Here is a 16,272-nt window from a genome sequence, read left to right on the forward strand (position 1 = left end):
ATTGTTGCTCAAATTGAATTAAGGGATATGTTATTACCAATGCTTGCCTATGATAAAGCAAATTCAGAATGTCAAAAGGTTTACAGCCTCTTAAAGCACAAGGAAAGCCTCTAGAGGATTATATTAAGGTTTGTCATGATATTGGATCAGAACCCTATAAGATGCAATTTGTTGGCTCAAGCCATTACAGGCTTGAAACAACAAGCAAATCAGCAGGTTAAATGTTTTAGTTGTGATAAGAGAGGACATGTGCAGAAAAATTGCAAGACTAATAAAAATACACTTAATAAGCCTACTCCCACAAATGAAAAGACACCTGGATTATGCCCTCACTGTAATAAAGGCAATCATTGGGCTACTCAGTATAGATCTAAATTTCATAAAAATGGATCCCCTTTGTTGGGAAACTGGAAGAAGGGCCCTGCTCAGGGCCCATCAAACAATATGAGCTCTCAACAAACCTGGAACACTGTTCCTTCTGTGTACCCAGCCAGCAAACACCAACCTCATCCAGCCCTTCCAAACCATACACCCTGATTGCCAACCTCCTTCCTGCAACATCCAGGAGCGCAGCATTAGATATTCCTGCCATTGATAATTTACTTCTTATGCCAGCTATGGGAATTTATAAAATCCCTACTGGAATTAAAGGTTCAATACCTAAAGGAAGTATGGGATTATTATTTGACACAGTAGTTTAACAAGTAAGGGAGTTCAAGTCCTAATGGGGACTATAGATGAAGATTATGAGGGCAAAATTTCTATTATGATGAAAACAGAGTATCCTTATCAAATAATAAAAGGAGATTGTATAGCTCAATTGTTATTATTACCTCATATCACTACTAGCAAATCTCATATTAAAAGAACTGGAGGATTTGGAAGTACAGGAAAACAGGTGTATTGGCAAACTTTGTATCTGATTCTAGACCCACATTATCTATATATGTTAATAATAAGCAATTTTCAGGACTTGTAGATACTGGAGCTGATGTTTCTATAATATCTAAAAAGCATTGGCCAACTTCTTGGCCTTTAACAGATGTCCCTATTATGTTATATGGAATTGGAACTATGCAAAATATCTTAAAAGGTACTAATATTTTGACCTATTCAGTTCCCGAACAACAATCTGCAACTTTACAACCTTTAGTTGCAGATACCCCTATTAGTTTATGGGGACAAGATCTATTGATGCAATGGGGAGCTTATGTAACAATTCCTACTATATCGTCTCAAGCTAAACAAATTATGGCAAATATGGGATATAATCCTGTTCAAAATACACAGGCTTTTTAGCGGGGGCCACTGCCAAACAACAAAAAACAGCACTTAGAAATGGAAATCTGATGAGCCTATTTGGACAGAGCAGTGGCCCCTATCACATGAAAAGTTACAGGGTCTTGAACAGCTAGTAGAGGAACAATTATCTCTTAATCATATTGCCTCAACTACTAGTCCTTGAAATTCTCCTGTCTTTGTTATTAAAAAGAAATCTAGAAAATGGAGAATGCTAACTGATTTAAGAAAAATTAATGCTATAGTTGAACCTATGGGTGCTTTACAACCAGGCATTCTGTCACTCTCTATGATATCACAAAATTGGAAAATAAAAATCTTTGATCTTAAAGATTGTTTCTATACTATTCCTCTACAAGAATCTGGTGATTTTTCTTTTACTGTACTGTCCATTAATAATAAAAAACCAGTGTCTTGATATTACTGGAAGGTATTGCCACAAGGAATGCTTAATAGTCCTACATTATGTCAATTATACATCTCCCAACCACTTGAATTTATTAGAAAATAATTCCCTCATGCTTATATTATCCATTATATGGATGATATTCTTTTAGCTTCTCCTTCTGCTAAAGAACTTCAACGTATTTTCTTAAATACAGAGATTAAATTAAAAGAATATGGGTTACATATTGCTGTTGATAAATTACAAGAGCAGGAACCATATACCTATTTAGGATATATATTGCAAAGAAATATTATTAAACCACAAAAAATACTAATTCCAACTGATTCCTTGAAAACTCTAAATGATTTTCAAAAATTATTAGGAGATATAAACTGGTTACAACCATCTTTAGAATTCCTAATCATTCCTTGACACACCTATTTCAAATCCTACAAGGAGACTCTGATTTAAATAACCCCCTGGTACTCCTTTCGGCAGCACGTATACTAAAATTGGAATGATAAATAACCCCGGTACTAACAGAACAAGCTAAACAGGAATTAGATCTTGTGAAACAAGCTACCCAGCAAAGACAACCTAAACAAGCAGATTAGACTGTGCCAATTTCTTTACTTATTCTTCCTACTTTAGATTCCCCTACAGGAATATTATGGCAACCGCAAGATATCCTTGGATGAGGATTTTTGTCCCACCCTCCTAAGAAAATAACGACTACTTACACAATGCTTATTTCTTTTCTTGTTTCAAAAATGAGATCCAGATGTATACAACTTTCTGGTTATGATCTGTATGAAATTGTTCTTCCTTTCACTAATGATCAAATCCATAGATTATTTGTTACCAGTACGGATTGGAAAATTGCCATTGCTGATTTCACAGGTGAGGTTCATAACCATTTTCCAAAGTCACCTTTGATTATTATTGCTGCTAAACACTGGAGAAGGAAATGGCAACCCACTCCAGTATTCTTGCCTGGAGAATCCCGTGGACAGAGGAGCCTGGTGGGCTGCTGTCCCTAGGGTCTCACAGAGTCAGACACGACTGAAGCGACTTAGCAGCAGCAGCTGCAGCAGCTGCTAAACACAAATGGATAATTCCTATTATCACTAAAACAATTCCTGTTATTAATGTCCCTGTTCATTTTACTAATGCAAATAAAACTCTCAAAGCCAGTTATACTGGACCCACAACAAAGGTGTGGCAATCTAGCCTAACCTCTGTTCAACAAGCCAAATTAGAGGCCATTGCTACCTTATTGGGAGAAGGCAATGGCAACCCACTCTAGTACTCTTGCCTGGAAAATCCCATGGACTGAGGAGACTGGTAGGCTGCAGTCCATAGGGTTGCTAAGAGTTGGACACGACTGAGCGACTTCACTTTCACTTTTCATTTTCCTGCATTGGAGAAGGAAATGGCAACCCACTCCAGTGTTCTTGCCTGGAGAATCCCAGGGATGAGGGAGCCTGGTGGGCTGCCGTCTATGGGGTCGCACAGAGTCAGACACGACTGAAGCAACTTAGCAGCAGCAGCTACCTTATTACAGGATGTTTCTACAGCATTAAATACTATATCAGATTCTCAATATGCTGTATGGATAACACAAATTATTGAAACCATATCTCTGCCAAAGGCGTCTTCTAAATCATCTATTATTACAATATTATCTCAATTACAAAATATAGTAAGGCTTTGTTCTGCCCCTTTTTACATTACACATATCAGATCTCATTCTAAATTGCCTGGACCATTGGCAAAGGGCAGTGATTCCATTGTCTCTTTGTTAATTCTTTTCTTACTCCTTATAAATTTTATTAACTTACACATATAAATACACGTGGCTTGATGAATAAATTTCAATCATCCAGACAAGAAGCCCAAAATACTGTTTCTGCCTGCCCCACATGTACTCTTACTCACCACATTCCTACAACTACAGGGGTTAATCCCAGAGGCCTTTATCCCAACGATATTTGGCAGGTTGATGTTACTTATGTCCCTTCTTTTGGACGTTTGGGAGTTGTTCTTGTTTCTGTGGATACTTATTCAGGCATGACTTATGCTTCTGCTCATTCTGGAGAAACATTTACTCATGTTATCTCACATTTTTTGCAAGCTTTTTCTTACATGGGCCTACCAAAACATATTAAAACTGACAATGGCCTTGCATATATGAGTCATGGTTTTGTGAAATTTTTATCTGATTGGAATATTTCTCATTCTACAGGTATTCCACATAATTCTCAAGGTCAGGCTATTATTGAACACACTCATCTTACTCTAAAAAATACATTATTTAAACAGAAAGGGTGAGAAAAGTATGGCATATCAATGACACCAAAAGAGAAATTAGCCCAAGTTTTATTTACTTTAAATTTTTTGGATTTAAGATTGGATCATACAAAGCCAGCAGCAACATTGCATTTTCAGACCACCATTTTTAGTGAAAATTATACTCCTGGTCAAATGATTGCAGATAATACTCCTGTATAGTGGGAAAATGCTATGAACAATTGGTGTAAGGGCCTTAGGCTTAGGAAAGGATGAGGTTATGCTCTTTTCATTTCAGATGATGGACAACATCACTGGGTACCAGGAAGGCATGTCAAAGAAAGGAAAGAGGAGGACATGGTTCAACATCGATCCTCCCGGAGAGCTGCCAGCGATGGGGAAAATAAGACTGACCATCAGCAACTGCTCTGAACCAGCTCCAAGGACCAACAAAGCCAAACCACCCACTTGGGGTCAATTGAAGAAATTGACCATTGAAGGGGAAAAATTGGTCAAAGAACAAGGATAGCCTTTGACCTTGACTGCCTTGTTCTTGGCTATGTTATCTGTGGTAACTACCACAGTAGGTGCCAATCATACTTATTGGGCATATGTGACCAATCCTCCCCTATTAAGACCAATTATGTGGGAGGATTCCTCTGTTCCAATTTTCATAAATGACTCTTTTTTGGTTACCCGAACCTTTTGACCCAAGCCTTCCTTTAAAACCAGAAGAAGGCCGACAACTTTCAAATGTTAGTGTTAATTATACTGTGGGAACAGATCTTACCCCTATATACATGGGGGCAGAAGCGCATTGTCTTAAAAGAGAATTACAAAGTTGGCTATCTATAGTTAAAGAACCTCGGGTGAACAAAATTCATTTTTTCTTATTAGAAGCATTTTTCTTTAATATCACAGGAGAAAATACTACTATGTTTCCGCCCCATCTACCTAACTGTATTATTTCTATAAAATCTGAATAGAACATTGGGTACAACGGAAATTATGTAAAGCTAATACTGGACATATTATGGCCAATACTTCTGATGGAGAAATTTTGATTGGAGTCCCAAAAGAGATCCTTTGGATAAAAATAATAATTTGGATTTGCCTATATTATTAAACAATACTTTAGACTTCATGAATAACATTGTTAACAGCTCTATATATTGGCATGGAGGGAGTTTCTCTCCTCCCTTACCTCAATTACCTTATATGCCTTTACGTTCAGAATTGTGGAAAATATCAGCTGCCTTACAACCCATAACAGCATGGAAGGGGCAATTTAATTCAACAGTATCTGGTCATTCCTTACATTTTGATAAAAATTCAACCCATTGGATTAAAGCATGTGTTTGTTTACCTTTTGTATTTTTGATAGGAGCTACTTTTTATAATGCCTCTTCTGTGCTACTTGTCAAAATTGTTCCTTTTACACTTGTATTAATTTTTCTCTTCAATTTCAGGATGGCTATTCTCTATATATTCTAAAAACCAGATCTGGAGTATGGCTTCCTGTAAAAATGAATAGACCATGGCAGACATAGTCTGTATTGTAGAAGAAATCCTTAAGAAAGTGTTAAAACACACTAAATGGTTTATTGGACTGTTAATTGCTGCCATTTTAGGAATTATTGCTATAGCTACTACAGCAGCTACAGCAGGAGTGGCATTATATCACAGTATACAGACTGTGCACTTTGTGCAAGAATGACATAAAGATTCTGATGTTCTTTGGTCTACCCAAAGACAAATAAATGGAAAATTAGCTGCACAAATGGCTGATTTACAACAGGTTGCTATACTACTAGGTGATCAAGTAAATAGTCTGCAAAAATAGATTCGTCTTAAGTGTGATTGGAACATTACTTCTTTTTGTGTCACTCCTCACAAATACAATGAACCACCATTTCATTGCGACAAAGTTAAACAACACCTCTTAAATCAAGGTAATCTATCTTTGGATATAAATAACTTACAACAAGAGATTATGGAAACTTTCTTTCAGGAACTACACCTTTTGCAAGGATCTAATCTGCTGGATGCAGCAGCAGATGGGATTTCTCAGTTAAATCCCACCCCTCACTTGAAAACTATCGGAGAATCAATGGCTGGTTTCATGTTAATTTTTATATGTCTTTTTTTTCTGTTTCTACACATTCTGGCGGCAAATCACCAAGAAAGTCCACAGATAACAACAGCAATTAGCAACTATTACTTTGGCTTCCATGATCACCAATAATCACCAAAAAATAAAAAAGGGGGATATGTAGGGAATATGCTATGCACAGGCCTGTACTATAATTAATGGGGCTTCTTTGAAAAATAAGAATGACTTGCTCATCAACCCCAGGTGAACGGCTGGGAGCAGTAAAAAGTACATTGTGGAAAGACATCTTGAAAACAAGATGTTGAAGTACTGATGTGACTGATGGAAAACCATTAGTGACTGTTCCCGTAACCAGAGCCTTGAGGGAGTTGCTGAGAAAGGGCCTCACTAGCCAAAAGGCTAAAGAAAGTCATGAAAGGCCTGAAGGTTTGACATTGAGGACTGTGCACCGTATATCTTTATCCCTTATGATCTGAGATTGTAAAGAACAGATATCTCTAGAACACGAATAAGGAAATAGAAGTTAACAATAAAAGGCATGCAAGGATTAGGATCTGGGCTTTTGCATGCGAATGGCATCAGCCCCCTGACCCCCACTTTATTTCTGAGTCTTATTTTTCCTTATTCTTCTGCAGCATTGCTCCCTCAGGTCGGTTCCTTGTTGGGCTGGTCCTGACACCCAGTCTGTGATATTTTGTTATAGCAGTCCAAATGGACTAGACACCCACTGACTGCTCTAATGTTTACAACAATGCCCTGATTTGTCAAATGCTCCACAGTCTGACCCAATCAAATTTAGCCAGAGGTAGTTTTTGAGGCTTTGATGCTTGTTCTGACCTCAGGAAGGCACATCTTAATATCTCTTTCGCTGGTTCTCTTGGTAAATAAGCTGGCCTATCGCTTAGCTTGCTGCTCTCATAGAGCTATTAGCCTCCTCTTAATTGCTACCACCAAACTCTCCATTGTTTTCAAGAGGGTCTTTAAGTTTCAGCTTCCCCCACACTCTGTTTCAAGTCAGTTCCTTTGGGGAAGGCTTTGTACTCATTATTCTCAGGGAACGTCTCTCTCCTTGAGCAAAATCTCTGAGCCAAGGGCATAAGCTTCTGATCTTCTTAGTATGCCTCCTCATGTCAAAACTCCACCCTATAAGAGAGCTAGGGCAAGATCAATCAGGGTTTGGTGTTCTTTGACTCCAACACGTGGGTTCAGTTCAGTTCGGTTGCTCAGTTGTGTCAGACTCTTTGCAACCCCATGGACTTCAGCACGCCAGGCCTCCGTGTCTATCACAAACTCCTGGAACTTACTCAAACTCATGTTCATTGCATCAGTGATGCCATCCAACCAGCATCCTCTGTTATCCCCTTCTCCTCCCACCTTCAATCTTTCCCAGCATCAGGGTCTTTTCCAACGAGTTGGTTTTTCTCATCAGGTGGCCAAAGTATTGGAGTTTCAGCTTCAGCATCGGCCCTTCCAATGAATAGTCAGGACTGATTCCCTTTAGGATTGACAGGTTGGATCTCCTTGCAGTCCAAGGGACTCTCAAGAATCTTCTCCAATACCACAGTTCAAAAGCATCAATTCTTCGGTCCTCAGCTTTCTTTATAGTCCAACTACACATCCATACATGACTACTGGAAAAGCCATAGCTTTGACTACATGGACCTTTGTTGGCAAAGTAGTGTCTCTGCTTTTTAATATGCTGTTTAGGTTGGTCATAACTTTTCTTCCAAGGAGCAAGCGTCTTTTAATTTCACAGCTGCAGTCACCATCTGCAGTGATTTTGGAGGCCCAAAAAGTAAAGTCTGCCACTATTTCAATTATTTCCCCATCTATTTCCCATGAAGTGATGGGACCAAATGCGATGAACTTAGTTTTCTGAATGTTGACCTTTAAGCCAACTTTTTCACTCTCCTCTTTCACTTTCATCAAGAGGCTTTTTAGTTCCTCTTCAGTTTCTGCCATAAGGGTGGTGTCATCTGCATATCTGAGGTTATTGATATTTCTTCCAGCAATCTTGATTCCGGAAGCTTGTGCTTCTTCCAGCCTAGCATTTGCATGATGTACTCTGCATATAAGTTAAATAAGCAGGGTGACAATACACAGCCTTGATGTACTCCTTTCCCAATTTGAAAACGGTCTGCTGTTCCATGTCCAGTTCTAACTGTTGCTTCTTAACCTGAATACAGGTTTCTCAGGAGGCAGGTCAGGTGGTCTGGTATTCCCATCTTTAAGAATTTTCCACAGTTATTTGTGATCCACACAGTCAAAGGCTTTGGCATAGTCAATAAAGCAAAAGTAGATGTTTTTCTGGAACTCTCTTGCTTTTTCGATGATCCAGCAGATGTTGGCAATTTCATCTCTGGTTCTTCTGCCTTTTCTAAATCCAGCTTGAACATCTGGAAGTTCACGGTTCATGTATTGTTGAAGCCTCGCTTGGGAGAATTTTGAGCATTACTTTGCTAGCCTGTGAGATGAGTGCAATTGTGTGGTAGTTTGAACATTCTTTGACATTCCATTTCTTTGGGATTGGAATGAAAACTGGCCTTTTCCAGTCCTATGACCACTGCTGAGTTTTCCAGATTTGCTGGCATACTGAGTACAGCACTTTCACAGCATCATCTTTTAGGATTTGAAATAGCTAAACTGGAATTCCATCACTCCACTAGCTTTATTCATAGTGATGCTTCCTAAGGCCCACTTGACATTGCATTCCAGGATGTCGGTCTCTAGGTGAGTGAATACACCATCATGGTTATCTGGGTCATGAAGCTCTTTTTTGTATAGTTATTCTATGTATTCTTGCCACTTCTTCTTAATATCTTCTGCTTCTGTTAGGTCCATACCATTTCTTGGAGTACAAAGCAAAGCAGGTGAAAGGCACATGTGGGTTAGAGATTTCATCTTATGAGTGAGGACGGGGTGGGAAAGTAGACCGTAACCTTTCAGTCACACTCACCAAGAACTGAGCCTCTGCAACCTACAGTTGGAGAATATAAGAAATGCTGACACCTTGCCCCTCCTGGTGAAATACTATATCTCTTCATTGAGAACTGAGGGGAGAGGAAGCCCTGTCTTCTTGGCCACGAGCCAATCAAGAGTGGAGCTTCCTTTATACTGAGCTGAGAGGGAGCAGATCGCAGCTCAAGTACCACATACTCACTGTTTTTACCAAGATTTAGTAGATTTCCTTGACTTTATTTTTTTTTTTTTTCATATTCTATATGCCCTTAGTACAACTTCCAGAGACTTTCAAAGGTTATTTATTTTACAGTTTTCACCAGACTTTACATATGTATCACTGGGAAATGGATCCATGGGGTTCTTCACACTGGCATTCCAGCAGTGGCATTCCAAATATGCACTGCTTTTAATGTAAGAAAATATTATTTTATTGTGAGCATTAACACATTTCTTAAATTTTATTTTGCAATTTAGTTGTCAATTATTTTTTTTAGGGTGCAAACAGTTTTAGTCCATAAGCCCCAGGCACAGTGTCTAGAGAGCTTAACAGAAAAATGGCTCAGATCCAGTTAATTCACTTTTAGCATAGGTGAAGTCACTACTCCAGCATGTCTAGTTGTCCTCACAGCAGGTAATCCCATCTGAACAGCAGATCTGCTCATTAGACTCTTCCCTCAGCACCAACTTTAGCTGAGACATAATCTGAGGCATTCAGCCACTATTCCATTGTATAGAATAAAGAATTGTGAGCTGAATTTCTTAGTTTAGTATTCTTCTGGTTGCCTATTACTAATGCCAGTAGTGTCCTAAACGTAGCGACCTGGGTTACAAATCAAAATCCTACAGCTTTTATCACTAAAACAGCCACCAATCCAATCTCCAATTATATAAGCATATCTCAAAGGATAGTCCCTTCTGCGTCACAGTTTAATTGGGCATGGACAAACATAAAATTATTTTAGAACAATGATAAAGTCAAGTAAAAATAATTACTTCTAATATGAGATGACAAGGTGGAGAGTGACCTGAATTAGAAATGTGAAACCTGCATGGGGCATTACCAACACTGATCGGCTGGATGACTAAGGGTTTCCACTGAATAGAAGCTCTGTGTTAACCACATGTGCCCTGTCTCTCAAAGTTCTAGAGCAATGTGAGATGCATTAAGAGAAAGTTCATGATTTCCTAGGCAGCACCTTTGCATATAAATAGCAGTACAGTAAAAGTTGCAGAGAAGATTAAAGACTTGAAAGGGATGGGATGGAGAAAATCATAAAACACTTCTGATTCTGAAATTCTGTAACTGACCAATGTGACTGTACAGTCCAGAGTAAAGGTGAGAGGATGGTCCTCTTTTGTGCCCTACATGGGTAAAAACACACTTGGACACTGTTCACATGTGAAGTGCATATTTTTATTAGGTTCCCTGACAAACTAACAAAATCCAAAGAAAGAGATCCCACAGAGAACCACATCATATGAAGAACACTTGAAGGACTTCATGTCTACCTGAAAAATCGGGTTTAGGAAACAAAGAGTTATTTACAAATACTTCCAAGCTGTTCTTAAAAGTGTAAAAATTGCCTGGCATTACTAAGTACTCAAAGTCCAGTTCAAGGCACAACAAATCACTCATTTATTCAGTAAACATTTATTCTGTACCTCCTTAAAGGGAAGTCCTGTGTTAGGTGAGTGTCTAGGCCACATGGATAAGTAATGAAGAGTCTAGGAGCAGAGATACGCACATGAATAACCAACTAACCATAATACAAGGGAGAGTATGAGAGGTGTCATGTGGGTAGAACAAAACCTACTTCAAATTCAAAGGCAGGAATCAAAAAAAAAAAAAAAGCAGGAATCACTATGTCCTGATATCAGGATCAGAGAAGGCGACATTGATTCAGGACTGAAAGGTGTATGCTATTCGTGTGAGAATAAACATATTAGGAGGTCACTGAAGGTGGTTGGAAAGCAGAAGCAAAAGTTTAGAAGTGGGAACAGGATAGAAAAATATAGTAGAACAAAGGTGAAGAACAGAAGAGCCTGAGTAAAGCAACCATAGGTGTAGAAATATCAGGTATTGGGGAGTAAGACAGGAAGGGTGCCAAATAGTACAGAGCTTGTACTCCAGGCTACAGACAATGACTATGTATGGGTATCATTAAAGGTTCTAGAATACACAGTGGTGTGTGTGTGTGTGTGTGTGTGTGTGTGTGTGTGTGTGTGTGTGTGTGTGTGTGTGTCTGTGTGTGTGTGTGTGTCTGTGTGTGTGTGTGTGGCTTTGCTGTTGTTTTTATTCCTGGTATAGATTAGAGGCAAACACAAGAAAGGCAGGAGGCTTGCACAAGGGTTAGTCAGGAGGAAATGACATTCTGAAGCAGGTCACAGGCAGGTAGCAGGGGGAATGGACAGAGGAAAGAGACTCATGAGATATTTCAGAAACTGAATCATCAGGCCCCAGACCTGAACTGTCAAATCTAAAGGACTGTGGAAAGAGCAGAAACCCCAGCTAGAGGAGGAAATGACTGAGAGGCAGAAATGGCTGAATTAATATGAAAGCACAGCACTATTGCCCAGTTGAGTGGGTAGGACAGGACCAGGAAATGTTCTACATCTTGCTCCAAGCACTTCTCAATCCTTGCCCAACTCATGATCACACCCCCTCACAGGTTGCTCACCAAGGAAATGCCCGAAGTCAAATGCAGAACCAATCCTATACTTCAAAACACAAACTTGTAGAAAAAGAGATTAGATCTGTGTTTACCAGAGGAAGAGGGTAGGGGGAAATGGGAACTGGATGAAGGGAGTCAAAAAGTATAAACTTCCAGTTATAAGATAAATAAGTACTAGGGATATAATGTATAACATGATAAATATAATTAAGGTTGCTGTATGTTATATATGAAAGCTGTTAAAAGAATAAATTCTAAGAGTTCTCATGACAAGTAATAAAAAAGTTTTTTCTATTTCTTTAATGTTGCATCTCTGAAGGAGGCCATGGCAACCCACTCCAGTACTCTTGCCTAGAGAATCCCATGGACAGAGGAGCCTGGCAGGCTACAGTCTGCAGCCCTGGAGAGAGTCGGACATGACTGAAGCAACTTAGCACACAATGTTGTATCTCAATGAGATGATGGATATTCATTAGACTTATTGTGGTTAATAGTTTCATGATGTGTTTAAGTCAAATCATTATACATCCCAAACTTATACAGTGCTTGCTGTATGTTAATTACATACCAATAAAAATGGAAGAAGGAAAAAAAAATAGAGCCAATCTCATCTAAGAGAAGCTTTACTAGCTACACAGTTCAGTTCTCCATGAAGGCCAGGGTAGCTTCAGGGTTGGAGAACCCCTCAGTAAGATCCTCAAACAGAACATCTGAAAAGTACCTTCTAGTCCTAAGCCTGCCACTGGTTAACCTCTTGAAACCTTAAATGATGGCCCTCCTAAGTCTCAATTTCTTTGCTGTAAGATGGGAGTGATAATGTATACCCCACCTACTTCACAGGTTTGTGGGATTACACAGGAAGAGACGGAATGTTGCAAAGCACACAAATGCCAGGGGTCATTAGAAGTTCTTTGAGGTCATAAACTACAACAAATTGATGTTTGTATCCTACATAGAGCTGACTATGGAAAGAGGGAGGGAGCAAGGTGGAGAAGAAAACACCATAGTCTGGGCCCCACAGGCAGCCTGGTGTCAGCCAAGGAATATACTGCCTACCATATCTTCAAGAAGATCCTACATCCAGAGAAACAGATGAGAATAACTGTCCACATCTACCTCCTCGTTTAACTGATGGGAAGCTTCACCCTGAAAGAGGCCCAGTGATCTGCCCAATATCTTTAGTGGCAGAGGGTCCAAGAATAGGACCAATAACACAGTCATAGGTTAGATGGTGTTTTCACCCACATTATCTTACAAGCAGACTTTGAGCTGGGTGGGAAGGATTATTAAAATTCCCATTTTCCAGTCTGAAGTTGAATGACTTTTCTAGGGCAGGATTCAAATCCAGACAGTCGTACCCCCAGTTCACTGCTCTTTCCCTGTTGGTATTAGCACAATCATCTCAGCATTCAGTATATTTCAGACTCGCAGTTCTGTTTTATTTTATCCTGCCTTCAGCAGTATTTCACATTCAGTCTTTCCTGGTAGAATTCTACTGACCTTTTGTCTTAAAATCCAGTTCAGTGGCCACACTGGGCACCAGAAACAGTTTTAAAACTGAATCATCAAAACTGAGCCTCCCCATGTATCCATAAATCATTTTCCAAAGTACATCCCCACATGTGTATCATTCCATAAGTATGAATAATGTATGTATCATTATTGTACTAAATACATTGACCTAGGGTGCTCAAAGAGCACTGATAGCTAATTGAAGCAGTATTTATCACATAAATACCAAGAAGGCAGTTTTAACAAATGGGTGGAACAATGAGATTGAAAACTTACTGACTTTATCAATGAAAACTGATTTGCATTCACAGAAGGACCTCAAAGTGAAGTGAGCAACAGGGAAAATGATCAGGATAATTCTAGTCAGCTACATTCAAAAGATCTGAACCTGAATGCGTTTTCTATTTAAGGAGGTCCAGGGAAGACGCAGAGGTGGGAAGAATGATAAAAAGAATTAACCTTGCCACCATCTCAATGTCCTGTCTTTCCACCATAACCCTTATTTCAGGAAGAAGGCATGCATGTTTTGCTCCCCTTTTTTAACTCATGGAAGAGGATTAAAACTGCTCAGTCTCCCGGAGCTTGCAGAGGTTTCTGAGTGGGTTTCACCAGGGATGGGGCGACACCTCCAGGCAGCACTTCCACGGGACAGGCCAGGGAGCAGGACGGCGCAGAGGCCCTCTACTGTGGCCCGCACCTCGGCACCCTGTACCCCAGTGTCTTGGCAGCAGTTTCTGCTGGAAAGCACCGGCCTCCCTTCCTCCTGTTCCCTCTCCTTTCTAGTCGCGTCAATTACGACACAACTCGCCACCCTTGCCCGCGGTCAGCAGCGGGTAACAGATCCTAACCTCCAGGGAGCCCTCGGTGTAGGGTTCAACAGACTTGGCAATTGCCTGGTGAAGACACCTGCCCCACAGCCTACCCCGGCCCCGCCAGACGCGGCGGACCCGAGGGCTGCGAGCGCTGCGCTCCAGAGATGCCCGTTACAGAGCAGCACCCAAGGCAGCGAGGTCCACACCCAAGGCCATCCTAGGGCTGCTGTGAGGGGTCGGGGGAGACTAGGCCCCAGACAACGCCCCCACCCTCCATTAATAAAAGGCAAGATTTTTAAAAAAGCGTCATTTACCGACATGAGTGATCACTGTGGCCAGTCGCCGTGTGAACTCCTGAGGGGCCATTTCTTCTTTTAACCAAAACAGCATTTCACCGAAAAACCACTCGGTATAAACAAAACAAAGCAACACAAAGCTGTTTCTATCGCTGCTATGGATGACTATTTAAAGGCATCTCCTCCAAAGGAAGTTCGGCCCTCACACTCTTGCTCTCCTAAGGCACCAAACGAGAGTCACTCCCAGTCAAGGCCAACTCTCCACCGCCGCGCGGCTAAAGGACGTCAGCCACGCCCCGCAGGGGGTAAATTTAAAGAATCGGTTGAGCAGCTCTCCCAACGCGACGACTGCCGTTGGGAGACAGAAAAGTAGCAGTTCCTAAGGAGAGAAGAGCACGTCGCCCCAGTCTCGCCGTAACCCTGCTTCTGGCTTCCTGGGTCGAGGGGGTTGAATAGGTTTCTGGATCTGAGGTCCGATCTTTGGCTCTGCCTCCTGGGAGGGTCGGGATGAAGTATACTCTGTCAGCCCACAAGAGGCGCGCGGACTCGGCGGTTGCGGAGAACTGAAGAGCTGAGGTGCTGAGGGACCTGGAGGCGTGCTCCGCCCCGCCTACGCCGCCTCACAGCGCGTTGCAGAGCTTCCCGCCTCCGCGCGCACCTTTCCCCGCCCGGGGGGCGGTGCCCGACGCTCCCGGAGAGGTGCGCACGCGCGTGTCCTTATTCAGGGGAATGATGTGCCAGCTCCCCTAAGTGTTAGTTGCTCATTGGTGTCCGACTCTGCAACCCCATGGACTGTAAGCCACCAGGCTCCTCTGTCCATAGCATTCTCCAGAAAAGAATACTGGAGTGGGTTGCCAGTTCCTTCTCCAGGGGATCTTCCTGATCGGAGGATGGAACCCAGGTCTCTTGCATTGCAGGCAGATTCCTTACTGTCTAAGCCACTAGGAACCTATCTTGAATCGTCCCTTAAGACTGGGGGCGATTCAAGATCTGTCCTCCAGCTGTCGGGGAGAGGAGACAGCGACTTCAGTTTGGTATCCCACCCTACCCCACCCCCACCCTACACCCCGCCCCCTCGCCTGGTATCTGTGGAGAAGCCCAGGCAAGAAAGGGACTGGCAGGAAGTTCTGCGGCCGCCCGCCGGTGCTCTGGGAGAAGGGCTGTATGAGGTACAGTTGACCGTCCCCTCTCGTGACTCCGGGGACCCAGGGGTGGCTAGAGTTTGTTTCTCCCTGTTAGGGGTTGTCTCGTTCAGTTATCAGCGTCCACTGGACACACTCGCATTTGGAGCCGGGAGCGCGGGCTGTGCTGCAGCTGGGCTCGGCAGGTGGGTACGTACGAGTGACTCCACCGTGTGGGCCTTTTCCTTTGTGCAGCTCGCCAGCGCTGCACCAGCCAACAGTCAGGCGCGCCAGCGCTCCCTCCAGGAAAGGCTCTGGCACAGCGTCCTTGCGAATCCTACCTGTCAGCCGCAGGAGCGTCTGCTCCGCAACTATCCAGTGGTAGATGCCGTCGCAGGGCTTCATTAGGTGGCTCCAGATACTACCTGACAGACGGAGTAACCGAATTAAGAAGCCCACGTGAAAAGCCTGAGCAAATGCAAATCTGGCCAGGTTGTCCCCCCAATCCATTCTTAAAAGGAGGGACCCGGTCGCGAGAGTGCCAGGATCACCCACAGGTTCTGAGCCAATTCTGGAGAGCTCAGGTTTCCTCTTTTTTATGTAAAAAGCCAAACCCCAAACACCTTGGATGAAATTTCTAGGAATAGCCCCTCAACCCTGGCGTTTGGAGATGTTCTTCAATGCTTTCTGCTAACAGTTGTGGGCTGTGGTTAAGAGATGGTATTAAGCCACCTTCAAAGTGAAATTTGTGCAGAGGTTCTTCCCTCCTATGACTGGGCTGTTTGCACTTTGCCTGCACAAGTAGAGCA

General features: G+C 42.0%; 1 protein-coding gene across 6 annotated transcripts in view; it reads right to left on the reverse strand.

The window, feature by feature from the left end:
* Window positions 1–14,990, reverse strand: part of MCF2L2 (MCF.2 cell line derived transforming sequence-like 2) — a 269,485-nt gene extending 254,495 nt beyond the window's left edge. For 3 of the 6 annotated variants that reach the window (XR_006335262.1, XM_043874175.1, XM_043874173.1), the window contains exon 1: window positions 14,361–14,990. Coding sequence is in view for 5 of the 6 variants with exons in the window: in XM_043874175.1 (XP_043730110.1) it covers window positions 14,361–14,436 (76 nt within the window). In the remaining variant the exon portion in view is untranslated. The remainder of the gene's footprint in view (window positions 1–14,360) is intronic. The other 3 variants (XM_043874177.1, XM_043874176.1, XM_043874174.1) reach the window with 2 other exon arrangements.
* Between the last annotated feature and the right edge of the window lie 1,282 nt (window positions 14,991–16,272).

Source organism: Cervus elaphus, chromosome 19 (assembly GCF_910594005.1).
Source record: "Cervus elaphus chromosome 19, mCerEla1.1, whole genome shotgun sequence".
Classification (NCBI taxonomy): domain Eukaryota; kingdom Metazoa; phylum Chordata; class Mammalia; order Artiodactyla; family Cervidae; genus Cervus; species Cervus elaphus.